The sequence below is a fragment of the Hipposideros armiger genome, unplaced genomic scaffold (assembly GCF_001890085.2).
Source record: "Hipposideros armiger isolate ML-2016 unplaced genomic scaffold, ASM189008v1 scaffold_550, whole genome shotgun sequence".
NCBI classification, from domain to species: Eukaryota; Metazoa; Chordata; class Mammalia; order Chiroptera; family Hipposideridae; genus Hipposideros; species Hipposideros armiger.
This window is the reverse complement of record NW_017731900.1, coordinates 30,722-50,792: the sequence shown is the minus strand read 5'-3', so window position 1 is coordinate 50,792 and position 20,071 is coordinate 30,722. Positions and strand designations below refer to the sequence as shown.

Genomic DNA, 20,071 nt, shown 5'->3' with positions numbered 1-20,071 from the left:
CCATGTTGGTATTATCATTGTGCTCTTTTCGGGTGAGGCAGATTGGTCACTGGGCCACTGGACGGCCTCTCATGGTGACTCTTGGCAGCTCACACTGGCTGCCGGCCGCTCATGCCAGCTTCCAGCCACTCAAGGTAGTTTTAAGGCAGCCACTGCAGCCCCACTGCAGCCTACGCTGTTTCTGGTGACTCAAAGAAGCCCAGCTCCAGGTCGAGCTGTTGTTCACCATCTTAGCTGTAGAGGGCGCAGCGTCAATGGCCCATGTGGGATCCGAACTGGCGGCCCTGCTGCTCAGAGCTCATGCTCCCAAGCCAACTCTTAACCAACGCACCACTTGGCTGGCCCCCAAAGCTATATTTTAGGGCAGTGTAATACATCAGACATTATAATGTAAGAACAATCAGAAGACAAAAGTAAAGGGCAGATGAAGTTCATTTGAGTCTATTTCAAAGTCACAAAATTCAGGGTTAAAATCCTGCCTTTTGAAGCTTTTGAATGAGTTGAAAGGGATAGAAAGTGAGCCTATAGATAGAAAGTAACCACTTTCCTGGTGAAACACAACTTGTTTATATCTCCAGGACTGTTACACCTGCCAGCTAATTTAGGATCCTAAAGTGGCCATATAAAGAGATTAGAATTTCTATAAAAAGAAAGGTAGGGAATTGCCTTCCAAGGCAGGTATAAAGAGTGCCAACACCAAGGGTCTTTAGTGCATTCGAGGTAGCCAAGCTCTACCCACTCTAAGCTGCTTTCTGTTGCATCTGGACAACAGAACATTGAAAGCTGTTATTTTGTTCCACAGGACAGGTTTGGTAAAAATGTTGCAGTTAATTGAGACCCCCCTTGGGGTGTTTTGCTGAAGGAAAGTGGTATCTGCAAACTTAGAGCCCCCCTCCACCATGTTCCTTGTTACTGTTTCCAATTTTATTCTCATAATACATCAAAGGTAGACAATTCCTCTGGAAAGCAAATCGTCTCCTTTAGACCATATTATTCAGACCTTACTACTGCACTGGATGCAGCTATCCTTCTGAGAACAGGTAGGTAGGACAGACAGATGAGGTTGCCTACACACACATTTCTCACTGTAGCCCTCTTTGGCCGGGTGACCCGACCCCTCAGAAATGTGACCGTCACGTAGTGCAGAGAGCCTGAAGACCTACATTTCCTTTAGGGTCTCTGTCTCCACCAGAGTTTCAGCATGAAGACCTCCCACAGATGATCTTCACCAGAAAGAACAGAGATATGAAGTACACGAATGGAGATGCATTGCATGAAGCTTGAAAAGGGGGAAGGTTAAGACGTAGAAATGTTAAACACTAACTACGGAACGGCAATCATGTTAGAACAGAGTCTACAACAGCTATTGAACACCCATCATAGAGATGAAGAGAACTTGATGACAGTGTCATCATACTTCCTTCCCTTAAGAAATTAAGGAAGGGGATTAGGCCAGTGGAGGGAGGATGACAAGCCTAGGGATGACCCACAGGGTGCTTTGACACTGCTGTGGTACAGCTCAGGGGCCCACATCCTGGAGGAAAGACAGAGGCCTGGCATGTCCTGGGCTCACCTCATGGACCAGTTGACCTTTTAGAGGACATGGGGTTCTCAGTGGAGCTGAGATGGAGGAGCGCATTTCAGAAGGGGGCAGCTACCGGCTAAGTCTTGAAGACGGAAGTACTGTGGGCTGTTGCAGGAAAGGCAGTCTGAGCAGGAATGGAAGAGGATTCAGTGCAGTTTCAGAGGCTCAGTTGAGGGCCCCACCCACCCAGCTCCTGGGAGTGGCCTGGACATGTGCTCCACCCCCTCGACCCTCCAAAGTCTGGGACTCCCACCCTAGAAACTGCAATGAGCCTTTCTTTCCCAAAAAACCCCAGCCCCAAGTCAATGAAAGTCTAAGCCAGATTTCCCCTCACTGGTGGCCTGATTCTTGTGTGACTGCCACCTAGCATGTCACCCAATCCAAACAAATGTCCTTTAAACCCACCCCATCTGCCTGCCAAGTGGTGAGATTCCTTCATAAGAAGAGCTTTTTATTCCATAGTTAGAAATAAAAGGCCTCCATTGAAAGTGTTTCCTTGAGTGAACACTGACTGACACACAAATTCAAAATTAGTTATAATTATGGTGGCCATACAATTTATGGTCTAAACTGGGACACTTGGTTTTGTTACCATCACTACCATCCATCTCCAAAATTCTTATCTTACAAAACTGAAACTCTACATCCATTAATCACTAAGTCCCCATTCCCCCCTCCCGCCACCCCGGGCAACCCCCATTCTACTTTCTGTTTCTGAATTTGACCACCCTAGGTACTTCATATAAGTGGAGTCACACAGTATTTATCTTTTAGTGACTGGCTCATTACACTTTGCATAATTTCCTCAAAGTACATTATGTAGCACATGTCAGATTCCCTTCCTTTTTAAGGCTGATAATATCCCACTGTGTGTGTGTGTGTGTGTGTGTGTGTGTGTGTGTGTGTGTGTATATATATATATATATATATATATATATATGTATGTATACATATGTCACATTTTGTTTATCCATTCACCCATTGATGGACATTTGGGTGGCTTCCACCTCTTGGCTACTGTGAATAATGCTGCTATGAACATGGGTGTGCAAATATATGGGTATGCTATCAAGTCTTTGGGGTATATATCCAATTGCTAGATCATAGGGTAATTCTATTTTTAGTTTTTTGAGGAACCGCCATACTGTTTTCCACAACGGCTGCATCACTGTACATTCCCACCAACAGTGCACGAAGGTTCCAGTTTTTCCACATGGCTTGATAGTAGCCATCCTAATGGGTGTCCGGTGACACTCACTGGGTGTCTCATTGTGGTTCAAACCAGGAAACTTTTCAGAGTGAAGGAGGCACTACTCATAACTACACTGGAGCATTGCATACATTGGGATGCCAGCCCGGGACTGGCATGGGTCACATTGCTCCTGTGGCGTCAGACCTACTATGGCTGGGACACACAGAAACCCAGAGTGCATGGCTTTGCAGAAGAGCAGTGTAACAGTCTTCTGAGGGGCCAGGTCCCGCCTGTAACCTACCCAGCTACCTGTGTGCTTGTATTCCCTGAATGTCTCACTAACATAAAGGTAGAAGAAAATTTCACAGACTGTCTCCAGGCAACTAAGGTGGTGACAGTTTTGGAAGCTCAAAGGAGGCTCTGTGGAGACAGAATTTTACACAAGTGGGAGTCTTGTGTAATTAAAATAACTTTGAAGTAAAATTGCCACTTCAGTAATTGCTTTGATCTTATAATATTTACTATCACTGCCATTGTGTAACTTATTAATTACTATTGGAGGAAAGTTGCCAGCCAACCCCAGCTTGGGAAGTAAAGGATTAAGGCAGAAGGAGGTGCTTTGACTTTACTTTGTATTACTTATCAAGGGTGATAGCTGATATTCAAGTTCTTCTTTATTTCTCTCTCTTTTCTTTTTGGAGCATCGGTACTACTAAAAACGTGTACTATTTGTAGTTGCCGATTTGTTTCACACAGCTGTTTTGCAAAACTAATCTCCTAAGGCCTGACAAATGCTTCATGGTGGATAGAGCGAGTATTTTTGTTTTTTTAGCTGAGCCATTATGCCACCTGTTGGCAGCTCAGCTTGGGCCAGGAATCGAACAGGTGACCCTGTTGCTCAGAGCTTGCACTCCTGAGCAAGCTCTTAACCAACTGAGCCACTTGGCCGGCCCTAGAGTGAGTATTATCATCTCCACTTAACAGACAAAAAGAAGGGCTCCGAGTTGGCCAGTAAGTGTGAAGGCTCGTGTTCCAGGCACTGTACTAGGTGCCAAGATTTGACAGGCACAAGATGGGGCTGGTCGTCCATCAAAAGGCAAGAAGTTCAGCAGCTCATTACAGCAGCACTGAGTTACAGCTATGGGAACGGGTGGCAAAGGGAGGAAGGCCTGATGGGGCACAGGTTGTTTAAGCTGTCACCTGAAGTATGGGCAGAAGTTGGCCAGGCGAGTCAGAGGGAGGAGAAGGGGTAATGGAGGAACAGCACGTGTGCAGGTGTGGGAGAACTAAAGCTTCTGTGCCTGGAGTCACAAAATGAGTCCGCGACAGAGCCAGGGCTTGGAGAGGACGTGAGGCGTCAAGGTGGTTGAGCCCCTACTGTCACAGACCTTCTGTCTGTGTCCAGAGACAGTCTGTGTGGCCTCCACTACCCTGGGGCTTTACTTCTCTTGACTGAGGCCAAGGAAATGGGTGACTGATGATGGTGCCCAAAGGAACAGTATGTGGGAAGGGTTCACAATTTACAGGCCCCCGGGGTACAAAGTTGTTGCAGAGATGTGAGCGCGATTTGGCCTTGATTTTGAAATGTTAGTGAATAGCTACTATTTCTCCAGCCAGCTGGAAGGAAAGAAAACCTTTGAGAAATATAAGTCTTAGGAAATCACGTTGGCTTGGCTCTCCTTTCTTCGTCATATAAATCTGTCTAACATGACCAAAGCACTTTTCTTTTTTTTTTTTTTTTTAAGATTTTTTTATTGGGGAATTGGGGGGATGGGAACAGTGCTGGGGAACTGGGGGAAGGGGAACAGACAAGTTGCTGTCATTTTTGTTCTTCAATCTAGTTGTGGAGGATGTTGCTTCACTGGCCCAAGTTGGCACCGTCATTGCGCTCTTCCCTGGTGAGGCAGATCAGGCGCCGGCTTCTGGACGGCTGCTCACTGCGGCTGCTGGCCGCTCACGCTGGCTGCTGGCTGCTGGCTACACACGGTAGCCCATGGCAACCCACTGCCACAGGGGCTGCAGCCTACGCCGTCGCTGGCAACTCACGGCAGCCCAGCTCCAGGTTGAGCTGTTGTTCAGCATCTTAGCTGTGGAGGGCAGTGTCACTGGCCCTCATATGTGGGATTCGAACCGGGGCCCTCTGGCATCCCAAGCGAGTTCTTAACCATCGCGCCACTCGGCCGGCCCCCAAAGCACTTTTCAAGTTTTTTGTCATCTTCTATTGTTAAGTGCAGAACACAGTGGGGGGAGGGGGTTGGAAGCCCTAGAACTACTTTCTTGGAGAGAACAACAGCCCTAGATGAGGAATATTCTACCAAGCAAGTCCCCTGCAGAATCCTGCATGGGTGCACGTTCCTTTGTGTGATGTTCGAATGTGGAGCGAACCAAAAGTGCCCCCTCTGATTAAAGGTGACTACGCTCTGACATGCAGGTGAGAGCAACCCTGGGCCCTGTGTGCGGGGCTTACACCTGTGCAGTGTGAGCTCATGGCAGGGCTGGATTTTGTCCTGTTTTAAGGGGACATAGGGGTAGGCAGCAAGGATGAACAGCATGCCTTTGCCACCAGCTTGGTCTGCCAGGCTCTCCCTGCCCAGGGCTACCCTGCCACCCAAAAACCTGGGCCCCAGCCAGCTCGAGCTCTTGATCAACTTTGGGCAAGTGATTCCATCACTCTAGGCTTCAGTTCCCCCATGTATAAAATGGGGACCACAGCACCTACCCCACGGTGCTGCCATGACATTAGACAGTGACATCCAGTCCTTTCAGTGGGCCCAGTGCAGCAGGCACTACTCTGAGAGGCAGAGGGAAGCGAAGGCTCTGACAACCATGTGCCAAGGTCAGAGAGAGTGGGTTAACATCCAGCTGTGTTGGGTGTCCAATAGTGAAGGCTTACACCTGCTGTCCTTTTAGAATTACATTAAATAGCTCAGTGGCTGGGGCAGAACTCAAAGAAATTAGAGACCTCTTTCACATACTCCCTCAGAAAACGTACCAATACCCCAATTCTCTGCCTGCGTAGCGCTCAAGGCTGGATGTGCCCTCACACACGTTACTTTCCTTCTTTGCTCCCAGCATCAGCATTTGGCCGGCTGAACAGGAGTTACTGTCTCCATTTTATGATGAGGAACCGTGGCCTAGCGTGGCTCTCTGAGTCACTGGCCATGAGGAGGGCAAACGGGGTTGTGGGAGGCCGAGTGGAGAGCCGCGGGCTGTCAGGCTCTTGGCCTGGGCTGGGTGGCCTGGCAGTCCCGTCCAATTAGCCTGACCGCGGCCAGGAAGCAGGCAGACCTGGTCTGCGAAATAGAAACAGGGGTCATGGACTGTCCCACCACAAGTAGTCGGTTTGATTTCAACTTAACCTCACTGACCTATAATTAATGAAGAAGCACTGACATACTGAGCGCTGCCTCTCAGGACGAGGGGAGCAGCATGTAGAGGGCAGCAGGAGGGCTCAAACCCAAAGCTGTGGAGAACTCCAGAGACAGGAGGGGAGGCTGAGAAATCTGCTCAGAATTCGGCAGCTCCGGTGTTTGTACCCAATGACAGGGATGCAGATGGCCGGGCTGGGATGCTGGCTGGCGAGGGCAGAGGTGGGCGCTGCATTGTGCAGGCCACGAGGGGACATGGTGTGGCAGCTGGGCCGCCAGTCACTTGCCTGGGAGCCAGCACAGGGAAAGGAGTTGGACAGAGTCGGGAAGGTCAGGTCGCTCCAGCTGACGGGGAGCACATTAACCTTTCAACAGCAGCAGGGAGCTCATCGGGCTCCAGAACAGTCATTCAAGGCCAGCTGGCCAGCTCGGCCAATGCTGGCCCACGGCTGCCTCTGGGAGGCCAACTGGGGAGTGGAGGAAAGGCAGGAGGGGCAGGCTCTGTGCCCAGAGTCAGCAGCTGGAGGGACGCCTTGCTCCAGCTGGCTCTGGGAGTCTGAAGAGTGAAATGGCCTGTGTGGAACTGTCTGGTAGGAATTTACTGGGGAAGCGGGTATAGAGGGGATAGGAGTGCTGGGCAGCGCTGGCCTGAAAGGCTCTGAAAGCAGAGAAAGGCTCTGAAAGCAGAGAAAGGCTCCAGGGCTTCGGTTTTCCCCACTAAATGGAGATTTAAGAAACCAAACTGAGAAACAATGGTGTGTCACAATTTAAATAAACTTCATCAAAAGTAGCTAAGTAGTTGGGTTGTAAGCAAAACAAAACAGAAAAACCAAACCTAATCTATCTACTAGTCACCCAGCCAGCCACCGCAAATGTTTCTCCAGCTGGCCTGCCACTTACTCAAGCACAGGCACGAGTGATACAGCCAAAGACAGTGCCACCAGCGTGTTAANTATGACACACGCCATGTACACAAAGACACGTCCGGAAAATCGAGAGGAACCGCTGTGCATGGCTTCTATTGACAGTGAGAGGCTTATGCTACTGAAAAGAGCAAATTAGTTTTCAAGGAAGCTCTCTTGAAGAGTGAGACAGAATTTTGATTAAAGCTGCACCCACAATTTGAATTAAAGATGGCCGGCAAGATCTTGACATTTTCTTATGGAACATCCAACAAAAATCCAATACTTCTACAGAACATTTTTTTTCTTAATGATCTTTCAATTAGAATACAGTTTGTGTAGGGTTGCCACATAACATATAGGGCACCCAGGGAAAGCTGAATTTCAGATAAACAATGACTAATATGTAAAATTAGGGATATAGCTATAGTAAAGAATTATTCATTGTTCCTGTATTTTTATTTGCTAAACCTGGCAAATAAGGTGTGTGATTTTCTTATCCATCCAATATGAAAAAAGACCCCAAAATATGACCTAAACACTGAGGGGACACTCCTGGAAGGTTTGTGGATGGATTACTTAAGGAAGATGCATGACCCGTGGCAACAGCATCACTATTAAATAATGTGCAGGTGATGTCCTGCTTGCCATTTTGCAGTGTCTTCTGGGTTATTTGACAGGATCCCAGAGAGAGGGACATATGAGAAGATTAATTACAGTTAATCACAGATCGAAAGTTTGGGGACCTGGGAACTCATCTCAAATTGTCAAAGCTATGTATTTTTTTTTTTAAAGATTTTATTGGGGAATTGGGGAAGGGAAACAGCGTTGGGGAATCGGGGAAGGGGAACAGACAAGTTGCTGTCCGTTTGTTCTTCAGTCTAGTTGTGGAGGACGTCGCTTCACTGCCCCATGTTGGTATTATCATTGTGCTCTTTTCGGGTGAGGCAGATTGGTCACTGGGCCACTGGACGGCCTCTCATGGTGACTCTTGGCAGCTCACACTGGCTGCCGGCCGCTCATGCCAGCTTCCAGCCACTCAAGGTAGTTTTAAGGCAGCCACTGCAGCCCCACTGCAGCCTACGCTGTNAAGCACAGGCACGAGTGATACAGCCAAAGACAGTGCCACCAGCGTGTTAAGAAGTCTACATGTGTGTTAAAAATGCATCTTTTTTTAATTTTCTTTTTTTTCCCCTGTAAAATAAATATATAATTTCTTGCCCTTGGGTTTCTTTATGTTCAGTTTCCCAGAAGGGGTCACTGAAAATGGTGACCGTGTATGCAAAATTGTAAAAGTAGAGAGGGGGAGACAGACGATAGATTATCTGCTTTTGTAATCGGTTTAAATATTTTCACAGAGCCAACCACTAATTAACTAATCAGTGGCACATTCAGTGCAGGGCAGCAAGTGTTTAATTCAATCTAAGTAGTTATTTAAGAAGGTACAGGTGTAATTCTACATCAAAAGTATATATTTTTAAAAAGTAGACAGCAGTGACAAATATTGAAACTATGCTAATTACACAATAGTTATTTCTCTTAATTCCAACTTTGAGATGTCTCCTGTATTGGATACTTTAAAAATGTTTTTGGCTGCATTAAAAATTAAAGGAATAACCAACACTAGACACACAGTGTACCGTTGTCCTTGGTCTAAAAGTGACAACGACACAGTGTTCAAAAGAAGTATGATACAGAGGTAAAGACTTTCAATAGAAGTAACTCACAGCTTTCTTATTTTTATTTTACCTTCAGCAGCTCTATCAACTTAGGGAATGAATTCAGAACAAGGGAACACTATGTGGATGGCAGTGAATCAAAGATAATCATTTAAAGTATAGGCCTCATTGTTATGAGGCTGACAATTAAGTTCGTGAACTTATCCTAGAATAAGTGCTACATGCCTCACTGCTGAATATCACTACGGTCACCTTCGAAGTACTCCTCTTGGGAAGCTATGCGCCAATGCCAGCGCCTAGTCCACCCTTCAAAGAAATTTTAGAACTCTTTTCCTGGAATGGCCACCAGAGCTGTCATTGTATTCCCCTTGATGTCCTGAATGTCATAAAAATGTCTTCCTTTCAATATTTCCTTCATCTTCAGGTAAAGAAAGAAGTCACTGGGGGCCTGATCAGGTCAGTAGGAAGGATGTTCCAATACAGTTATTTGTTTACTGGCAAAAAACTCCCTCATAGACAGTGCCGTGTGAGCTGGTGCATTGTCGTGATGCAAGAGCCATGAATTGTTGGCGAAAATTTCAGGTCATTTTCGTCTACCTTTTTCTTTTTTAATACTTTATAGTTTTTTAAAATTTTTATTTAAGGACTTTATTGGAGAATCGGGGAAGGGGAACAGACAAGTTGCTGTCCTTTTGTTCTTCTATCTAGTTGTGGAGGATGTTGCTTCACTGCCCCATGTTGGTATTATCATTGTGCTCTTCCCGGGTGAGGCAGATTGGTTGCCAGCCACTGGACAGTCACTCACAGCGGCTGCCGGCCATTCACACTGGCTGCCAGCCACTCACGGTAGCTTATGGCAGCCCACTGCAGCCTCACTGCAGCCTACGCCACCACCGGCAACTCACGGTAGCTCAGCTCCAGGTTGAGCTGTTGTTCACCATCTTAGCTGTAGAGGGCAGTGTCACTGGCCCTAATGTGGGATCTGAACTGGGGCCCAGTTGCTCAGAGCTGGCGTCCCAAGCCAAATCTTAACCAATGCGCCACTCGGCCAGCCCTTTGTCCACTTTTTTCACGCAGCCTTTTCAGCACTCCCAAATAATAAACTTGGTTAACTGTTTGTACAGCTGCTACAAATTCATAATGAATAGTCCCTCTGATATCAAAAAAGGTTAGCACTATCATTACAACAAGTTTGCTAACTTAATTGTCAGACTTCGTAAGTCACTATTCTTATGGGGTGTCTGGTTCCCTCTGGCCCTCTTCCTGAGGTTGTTTAACTCAGGTGGTGTGGATGATTAACTCACAGACCCCTGGCTATAGGAGCAGAGGAGAGATGGTGGGTCCCCACCACAAGAGACCAGGGTTACCTGCCAGCATCCTTCTCCACCAGCAGAGAAGGAAGAAAGAATTTCCAGGCTAGAACTCTAGTACCTCAAACTAGTGACAGAGATAACCGCTTCCCATTCCAGACATATAAGAAAGGGGGCCATCCTAAAGCATTTGGAATGTTAGTATGTGCAGAGATGTACATTAAATTTTTTTATCATGATAAAATACATATAACATAAAATTGACTATTTTAACCATTTCCAAGTGTACAAGTCAGTGGCATTAACTACACTTACACCGTTGCACAGCCATCACCACTATCATTCTATTTTAAGGAGATCAAACCCTTTTAAGTCTGATCCATCTTAAGCCACCCAATCTGTTACTGAAGGCTCATGGCAACTGTGGGCTTTGACTTAAAGGGTTAGAACTTACTTTCGCCGAGAGGCGCCCCCTGCTCCATCCTCTCTGTCCAGCCGTCAGGCAGCATGAGTCCTCAGGCATCCCCAAACCCACTAAACCACCTTGAAGGGCAATTATTGGCTTCATACAATTTATTTATTTACTCAAAAGATGGTAACAGTTTCTTCCAGGCTGCACTGTTCTATTGTGTAAAATGCAAGTTTGGGACCTTTTAAGATGTGTTATTTACCTGATAGAACTTAATGGCTTCTGTGGAGCTATTTGGTTTTACTGTGGAAATTAGGGCTAGGGGGGCTTTTTAAAAGCTGATTTTTTAGACCCAATAGCCTGCATTTGCTTATGTTGTTAATGCAGTCGGTTAAGCTAACAGCCACCAAAAGCCATATGTGGCCTTTCCAGGAGGGGTGGTGAGGCCGAGGTGTCCACTTCTGTGACTATAGATGGGTCTCATCCACCCTGTTAGAGAGGAGAGCGCGGCCGCTGGCTCGGCGTTTTTCTGTCTTCTCACAACCCTCAAACAAATCTCTACCAGTGATTCCCCCATATTATCTGAGAATTCCGGCTTGCTTTTGAAATAATATTTCTGTACTTTGAAATAATAAAATGAGAACAATTCTTTGGCCATCAACTGGACAAGGTGTCAGGAAATGCCCCAGGATGACTTTTCCAAAAGAGTGAAACAGGAAGATGGTTCGGAAGACATAGGCTGCAGCCTCCTTGCAGGCACATGGGACCCTCACCGAGGACCCGGAGACCTACGGGTGGGCTCACAGGGGAGAACAGACCGGATTAGGACAAACTACAAGGTAGGGTTGGAAGGTGCAATGGTAAGGATTTGTTGATACTTATTTTTCCAAAATGTTGATATAAAAACATGCCCCATACGATTAGTTATTCAAGGTTTCATGTATGAAATCCATACTCTGATACTTTTCTTCTTTTGGTTTTCAAGCTTCTTGGTAGAATGGAAAGGTACACAAATGTTGAAAAACCATGGTGTACACCTAAAACTAATGTAATATTGTATGTTAGCTGTAGTTTAATAAAAATATTTTTAAAAAACCCAGTATCTCATGATATCCTGGTGAGTGGCTTTTCTAAGTGGTGCAATAGAGTACTATCATATGGGTAGATCAACAAAGCCCCTTTTCTACTTGTCACCTCATATAATCTGTCTATGAACCTAACAAGGGGGGCACTCTCATCACCCCACTGATGCAACTGAGAAAGTTCAGATGCAGATGGGTAAATACTTTGCCCAAAACAAATTCCAGCCCAAGTTTAAAGATTCAAAATCCACTGCATGGCTTCATGATGTCTTGTAAAAGGAGAGGAGATTAGGTAAAGGCAGGCTGGAGTATGGAATTGTTTTCCTCTTTATCAGGGGAGCAGCGATGAATGGCATAATTGGAATTCTTGGTATTGCTTGTTGGAAAGCCACTTGGTAAGTCATTATTGAGCCGTCATTTTGTATACAGTGTACCTAAACGTCAAGAAGTGATTCCCTGTCGCCAGTCTGTTGTTGAGACCATAAATTCATAAAGGAATCTGAGGGCAGGAGCATGCCTGTGTCAGCAATTATACGAGATGCTGGTGGAACAGAAGCTGCAGGAGTCAGGTCAGCTGGTTCTTGAAGGTTTCTGTGGAAGGTGAGGCTCGGCCCCACATTTGGAGGAAGCACTGTGGCACTAACAGTGACCCCCACCCCTGCCTTTCCCTAGCGGCCGTCCAGAGCTGCCTCCCAGACACCTTTCCTCACGACGCTCACCCCTGGAGTCACGAAGGGCCTGCTGTTCCTTGCTGACCTCTGCAGCCTTGCCTTATCAGGCCAATCTTTCTGCAGAGAAGGCTGGCTCTTCCCTTCTCCATCCTGGGTCACCTGATGCGACCCATCCTGCGTGTGCCATCTCAAATGCCTCGTGCCTGCTCTCTCTGTGCTCTGAGAGTGCTTCAGTGTTTCACCTGCACCCCCACCTGTGACATTTAATATTTCTTCAAAACTTGATGGGGGTGGGAGATGTTCATGAAGCAGGATGTTCCTGGTATTGACTACAGACAGACTATGTTGGGCTTCATGGCTGTAAGGCTCTGGGTTAAGTTCTGTATCTCTGGAAACTTGGATTCACTAGGATGTTAGGGAGGGGATTTGGAAAATGAAATGAAATCAAACTTCATTGAAAATATCTCCTTTAAGGCCCTAATGTTGAATTCCTCCTTCTTAGCTGAGACGGTGCTAGTGAGGGTTAAATGAAGTAATGTATGAGGTCTGATAATTAAGTTCACAAACGCATCCTAGAAAAAGTGCTACATATCTCATTGCTGAATATCACTACAGTCACCTTCGAAGTGCTCCCGTTGGGAAGCTATGCACAGACGCCAGCACCTAGTCCACCCTTTAAAGCAATTCTGAAACTCTTTTTCTGGAATGGCCACCAGAGCTGTTGTCATATTACCCTTGATGTCCTGAATGTCATCAAAATGTCTTTTTTTCAATATTTCCTGTATCTTTGGGTGAAGAAAGAAGTCATTGGGGGCTAGATCAGGTAAGTTGGGAGGGTGTTCCAATACAGTTATTTGTTTACTGGCTAAAAACTCTCTCATAGACATGAGCTGGTGCACTGTTGTGACACAAGAACCATGAATTGTTGGTGAAAAGTTCAGGTCGTCTAACTTTTTCATGCAGCCTTTTCAGCACTTCCAAATATAATAGTGAATTCGGTTAACTGTCTGTCCAGTTGGTACATATTCATAATGCATAATCCCTCTGATATCAAAAAAGATTAGCAACAGCATTGCAACAAGTTCGGGAACTTCACCTTGTATGTGAAATGCTCAGCGTAGTCCCTATACATGACAGCTGTGCTCATCAGACCTAGGATGAGGTATGCGTATGTCGACACTGAGTGTACACAGGGGTTACGCGGATGCCTAAAGGGTCCTCTTCCACTGTGAACTCCTGCACAGTGGGATCCCCGGTAATGGATTTTTGGGTCTTCCACAGAGACCAGCACAATGCCTTCCCCAATGCAGGAACTCAGAACTGTAATGTGATCAACTGAATGAAGGGAAAAAAGAAGCATGAACAATTGGTAGAGATAAGATAGGAGGGCATTTTAAGCGTGAAACACAGCGTTAGGGAAGGGGAGGGAGGGGTCAATGGTCATGGGCTTCACTCCCGCTCTGTGTAGGAAAGCCTCCCGTGGCACCATGCAGTTGTCTTTTGGTTACCTATTTCTAATTTAATTCCACTCTAATTTAATTGCACTTGGTGATTCTAGTCTTTTGAAGTTTTTTTCTTGAGACTTTCTTGCCTACTTTTGGAGTGATTTTTAAAAATCATTCCAGTCCCCCCGACCTGTGTGGCCGTTAATAGTGTTTCTCAATTCTATAGCATTTGGACACCTGCTTGAAACCCTTAGTGATCAGCCCCTGACCATCCCACTTTGCCTCCCGAGGTGGTCAGCTGCAGTGGCAGACAGCTACAGTTTCTGAAAAGCGTTTTCTAAGTCCAAAGTTGTCATTCTTTAACCACAAAACACTGGTCCTAGTTCATTCGTTCATTTGTTCATGTTCTCTTTCATTCATCAAATAACTTATGGTGTCTCTTAATTGTCAGGAACTGTGCTACATGATGGGGATAAAAAGATAACTAAGCCAGAAATATTATGATTACTATAACTATTAGTAGATACAAAGAAAATTTTAGTGGAGGCTGACTGAACTCTTTGTTAGAATGTGGCCTGAGCTACCTGCTTCTGACCCTGTCCTCTGCTTTGTGCTGTGTGATGGAGACAAGAGAATTATTTGCATGGCGAGTCAGAGGACCTGGAGTCTAGTCCCAGCTCTGCCACTTGCTACCTTGTGACCGGGGGTGAGTCACATCACCTTCTCAGGCTCAGTTTTCTTGTCTGTAAAATGGGTCCCTCCCCATCTACAGGGTGCTTGTGAGGATCATAAAATAGACAGTCAATATGACAGTGTTTCTAAACTCTAAAGCCCTTAAAGAAGTTTTTATTTACATGGTGAACCAAAAGAGCTTCATTATAAAGAGTTCCTAGCGACGGCTGTGGGTCTCCAGGGTGGACACCACCTTCCAGGGTGCCTCCTGGGCATCTTCCAAGTTGGACATTTAGAACTTTCTTTAAAAGTCCTCCCCACCTTGTTTGGGGCCATTTCCAGTGCTGCTTGCGGAGGCAGATCAGACTCCTGGGGAGGTAAAAACTCCTTCATTGTAGGCTCTTCCTCACTTAGTTAATTTCATTACAGTCTCCCTAATGGAAAGAGGCAATTTGATGGGTGACATTTATTTGAGAAAATGCAAAATTGATAGCAGCAAATGCATGAGCCTGACGAGGTCTTTCTCTTTCCAGAGTCAGCCCCGCTCCGACAGGGAAACTCTGAGCATAGGTGCATGGCCATGTCTGCTCACCCCTGCACTCCTGCTGCCTCACAGCGCCGGGCGGGGCTCCCAGGATGCGCTCCATAAATACTGGTGGCATAAATGAATAAATCAATGGCGGATATTTGGATTTCAATATAAACGGATCCGGGACCTGAGATATTGCCAGATGGGCTGACAGGGTACAGTCTAGCGATGCATCTCCAAGGCTATAAAAATGTAGACATTTCTGGAGTCACAGGCTGACATTTCAGAAGGTGATTATATGCACAATTTAACCACACGGCCATCCGTGCCCTCCGAGTGCCATCGTTTCAACAACTGTTTTCATGTTGGCTTTCTTGTTCGTTCCTTTTTTTTTTAAGTCGAGCACAATTTTTTTCCCCCCAGCTCCTCACATTTCTAACGGAATGTGATTTATGCACATGAAATTAGGCTCCATTTTTATAAAACCCAAGTTACTGCCGACGACGCTTGAGGTTTCACAGCACATAGGAATTCGTGGTCGGCAGCCTCACAGCACCGCTGCTCGCTCTGCAGCGGCAATGTCGCTCCCAGACAGATGGAAGCGGTCCAAGGGGATGATTAACTTCTGGGTCCTCTCAGTCCTCACGCGCGCCTTGCCCTAGATTTCAAGATTGACCTCCAGCTTCTCTGCAAACGCACAGTTGCTCGGCTTGATAAATCACACGGATCCTTCTTTTGATCACAGCTATCTACTATTTACTGCTCAGGAAGGGAAGTTAATCACACCCTTAGGCACTTCATATGCTGCACACACGCCCTTCCTCCTCTCCCAGCACTCCACACACTCCCCACATTACCAGCAACAAGGCGGCATGCCCAGTGCCTGCGTCCCCACCAGACACACTCTTACCAGTGACCCTCATGCCCACCTATCCCTGTTGTCCTCTGCGTCTCTCTACCCCACCCAACGCAATCATCCATGAGAAGAAAAGATACCTGATAGATAATGTATTACAGAATTGCACACCTGAAACTTATGTAACTTTACTAACCATTGTCACCCCCAATAAACTTTAATTAAAACAAAAAAAAGACACTTGAGAGGCACATTCTAAGGAGTAAGTAGGAAGGATGGTGTCTCTTTGCAAACTGAGGTTTTTTTTGTTTGTTTTGTAATTGGCTTGTTTACCTTGCTGAGAATTTTGCTCCCTCTCCTTGCTCTGGTATCCTGATTTTTTTTTTTCATCATTTGGGGTATTGGTGGGCCTCTGGTAGGCCAAGTGATGCTCAATGGCATAAAATAGATGAAAAACTCAGCAGTCAGCAGAAAAAAAAGAACAAAAAAGCGCCATCCCACCTACAAACGACCCTTCCTGTCACTACAGGGGGTTGGGGTCTGGGTAGAGGGGTGGGGGGACACAAAAGTGAGCTGGGCTGAAGCCCAGATTTGCCCCCGGGATTCCCATGTGGAACTGTGGACACTTTGGCTGTTTTGGCTGAATCATAAATTAAGCCCATTGCTCAGGCAAAACCAAACCAGGCCAGCGGTTTTCTTTAGGAGTGACCACAGATGGTTTTTAAATGAAGTAATGAACTACCATAGTTGTAATTGATCAGGGTTGTGCATTAATTACTGAGGGTTCACTGAACTGAAAGCATACATTCTTAACTGCCAGATATTGGGTTTCTGCCAGAGTGCCTATTTAAGCCAGGAAACCGGAGAAGTGAAAAGACAGATGAGATTGGCCTTTAGAAAACATCTGGATATTCTCTCCCCTCTGACAGCCGACCAGGATGAGCTTTCTATGGTCCTTAGAAAGGAAAGGGAAAGGCCACCCCTCTGCCTTAGAACTAGTCTCATTAGGTCTGGTCTGCACGCCTCGGAGGGAGGCTGCCTTCCAGGGAGGCAGAAAACAACAGGCTTCCTCCACTGTAAACTCACATGCCCTCACAACCCCAAGTCACACCAACGATATCATCACCAAGTTGCACATCTTGAAACAAAACAGCTCCAACTCCTGTATGCAACGTCCTTGTGTTTACCAGGTACTCAAGGTTAAATGGAAGGGGGTCGGGCCCACAGATGAGCACATGAATGGGACGTGAGGCAAGGAGCCTGTGCTGGCATGAACTGGGCCAATCTGGGCTGCTCTGCTCAATTCCAAGAACTGCAAAACTCAGGAAGCACCTGTGGGGGTCTGAAAGTGCTCTCTTTTTCTAGGACAAAAGTAAAAGTGCTGCCTACCCGTTATGGAATTTTATAGCCACAGGTGATTCACAGGCTGAAAAAAAAAAAGTTTGGGAAACCAGAATAGTTTGTGTAAGTGAATGTATAATAGATGAATACCACCAGGCTATAACTGGCCAGAGATACTGGGGTTAGACTCCCACCTTGGGAAGGTCACAACCTGGAGGGAATTTTTTACTTAGTTCCATTCCCACCCTGAGGGGGTTCCTCTGACAGACTGAACAGTATGCAAGTCGTGCAGTGGTCTGAGCAGGAGTCACATTGATCATGTTCTAGAAAATACTGGTTTATTCAACAGAATAGGTAGGATAGAAGATGACTTCTGTCACTTGGTAAGTTAGCATTCTCTAATTTAAGAAACTAGAAAACATGAATGAATCCAATCAATTCAGGAGGTGTCTCAAGCCCTTATTTTGAAGAATAGTTTTAAATTGTATCTCCAAATGATTACAGATGCTTCTCGCCATGGAAGTTACTCGTGTGGGCCTGCATGAGTGGGAAGCATAGAAGAGAAAAAGCACAGTGAAGGTAGCTTCACACAATTGCATCGTTAGAACGGCACATTCAACTCATTACTTTGAATTGAGCCAAGTTCCCCCAATTTTGAACAGAAAAAACTGTTAGATTTAAGGGGGAAATGCTCTATTACATTTGAAGGCAGAGAAATTCGTAGGAAGAGTAATGACAATGGGAACCTCTGTGTCTGTTTCTAGGGGATGGGCTTTTTTCTCACAGTTTCTGCACTTAACAGTTACAACCAACAGGGGCTAAGATGATAATTTACCAGCTGACTAGCTGTTGGGCTTGATCAGGGGTAGGAGAGAATATCAGGAAAAAGTCAAAAGGAATAACATTGCTCATCACTAAAACCCTGGCACCGTTTCTACCCAGGACAGAGTCACACATCGTTGGGATGAAGCCTCAGAATGTATTGGTTCTAGTTCCTGATTTCTGATTCTATTTTGCAACCAGGCCTTCAAAGGGAGTCCATACTTTCCTAAAACAGGTTTTGATTCATTCTACCAGAGGTCATAATGACATTTTGTATCTATATATGTAACTTTATTGAAATATAATTTATGCACCATAAAGCTTACCCATTTTAAAGTATGCAATTCAATGATTTTTTAGCATATTTACAAGGTTGTGAAACCATCGCCATAGTACAATTTTACATTTTCAGTAATCCAAAGAAACCTTGTAATCACTGGCAATTACATACTGAGTGAGGGCTTTCTCTTGCTTCTCAGTGCATTTTGTTGAAGGAATCACTTATTTAAGAAGTCAAAGGGAAAAAAGAAATAGGTAGATGAAAGGAATTAACGTGTCAGACTTTAAATGTTTTGATCCAGTCTCTCCTCCTTCTACCAACAGACTCAGAAGCAGTACAGTTGTCAGCTTTTGTGAAAATCCCAGAAGGAATTCCAGGAGACCACGTGGCAGCCACTCGTAGAGCACACAAGCTTGTGTGGTTGTCATGGGAAGGCTTTTCAATGGAAATACAAAGACTCAAGCTCCGCCTGCCACCAGAGGACACGTTGTCCACCCATGCACACAGATAATTTGCTTAAGTGACAGGTTTTACCTTGGAGAAGCTAAACTGAGCTAGTTGACACAGTCAATTATTGCTCATTCCACAAAATAAAGAACTGGGAAGGAAGGGAAGGCAGTGACAGGTCGCTAGGTAACACTGAGGTGCCCACCAGCCAGCCGGGGAAACATTTCCAGCTGTAACTGACACTGTAAGAACCTCATTTGTGGAGAGAAAAACAGGGACTTGGTCTTTACCTCCTGATAATCCGTTAACACACACACACACACACACACACACACACACACACACACACACACACCTTAGCAAGTGAAAAAAAACCCAACCAAAACAAAAAAGGGTCTGGTCTGTGCTAGAAAGTAACTTTTTATATCTCTGTTCCACTTTCTTTATACAGCAAAGCGGATGTGAAATAGAACTCGAATGTGTTAGTTGATTAGGTTTATATATCTCATTCAACAGTACCATCCGAAAAAAAAACAGCTGAAGCATGGAGTAAAAAGTCAGGCACTCAGGACCATGAATTGGGTTACGTGCATAAAGTATATTCCAAGAGAGAATCTCATCAAAAGACAGATAGCTCCCGGGGAAATGAGATGGAAAAAGTCGGAAGAAAACACCTCACAATAAATGAAGTACTTATTGCTGAGAAATGAGTTTACATCTCAACCAATTCTGAAGTTCAGGATTTACTGTGCCATTCAGGCCTTTTCCTCTAGTTCCCTGTCTCTTGTTTCACTGTGTGACGAGGGTCTCGCCACACTTTCTGTGAAATACAACAAGCCGGTTCTTTGCAGTAATAAACTCCACACGTGCGTGACAAATCCAAGCACACAAAAACGTTTAAACCCCAGTTCCCAGACACTGGAGGGGCAAAATCCGATTATGAATTATATGCCACAATAAATAGGGCTCAATGTTTCATAAAGCAATTTATAGTTCATAAAAATGACAAAACGTACCTGTCAGACAGAGCGTGGAGAGCCGTTCTCTGGGCTGCCTGCTGGAAGAAAGGGCAGAGATGTTTATTTAGTATTCTGACTTTTAAATTATGTGCTCAATCAACACTTAAAACAAAAACCCATGTCACACATATTTGTGAAGTGTGGCCAAATATTAAACTACTAAGAACACAGTAAGAGTCCTATCATGTTACGAAAGGAACATTCCTTGAAGAGTTAACTGAAACCCCTGCAGTGCCCACATGCCACCAGGGGGCGAGCTTGGGGAGGCAGGAAGTACTGACAGGTGAGGACGGACAGGCCTCAGGAGACCCCGTGAGAATCAGACCTTTTTGATTTTTACTCCCTGAAATCACTTTACCATTGTTTTATTCTACTTTGCTGAAAAAGATCTGTTTTGGTTCCTTTATAGCTTCTCTCCCAATGAAGGTGTAATTTTAGACCCAATTTTCAGATTTATTGAAA

At 45.5% G+C, this 20,071-nt stretch overlaps 1 protein-coding gene across 1 annotated transcript in view; it reads right to left on the bottom strand.

Annotated features, from left to right (window-relative positions):
* Positions 1-20,071, bottom strand: part of AFF3 (ALF transcription elongation factor 3) — a gene marked incomplete at its 5' end in the record, with an annotated part of 138,313 nt that overhangs the window by 96,855 nt on the left and 21,387 nt on the right. Inside the window, one exon of the mRNA XM_019669197.1 lies at positions 19,607-19,647. Coding sequence (XP_019524742.1) covers positions 19,607-19,647 — 41 coding nt within the window. The remainder of the gene's footprint in view (positions 1-19,606; positions 19,648-20,071) is intronic.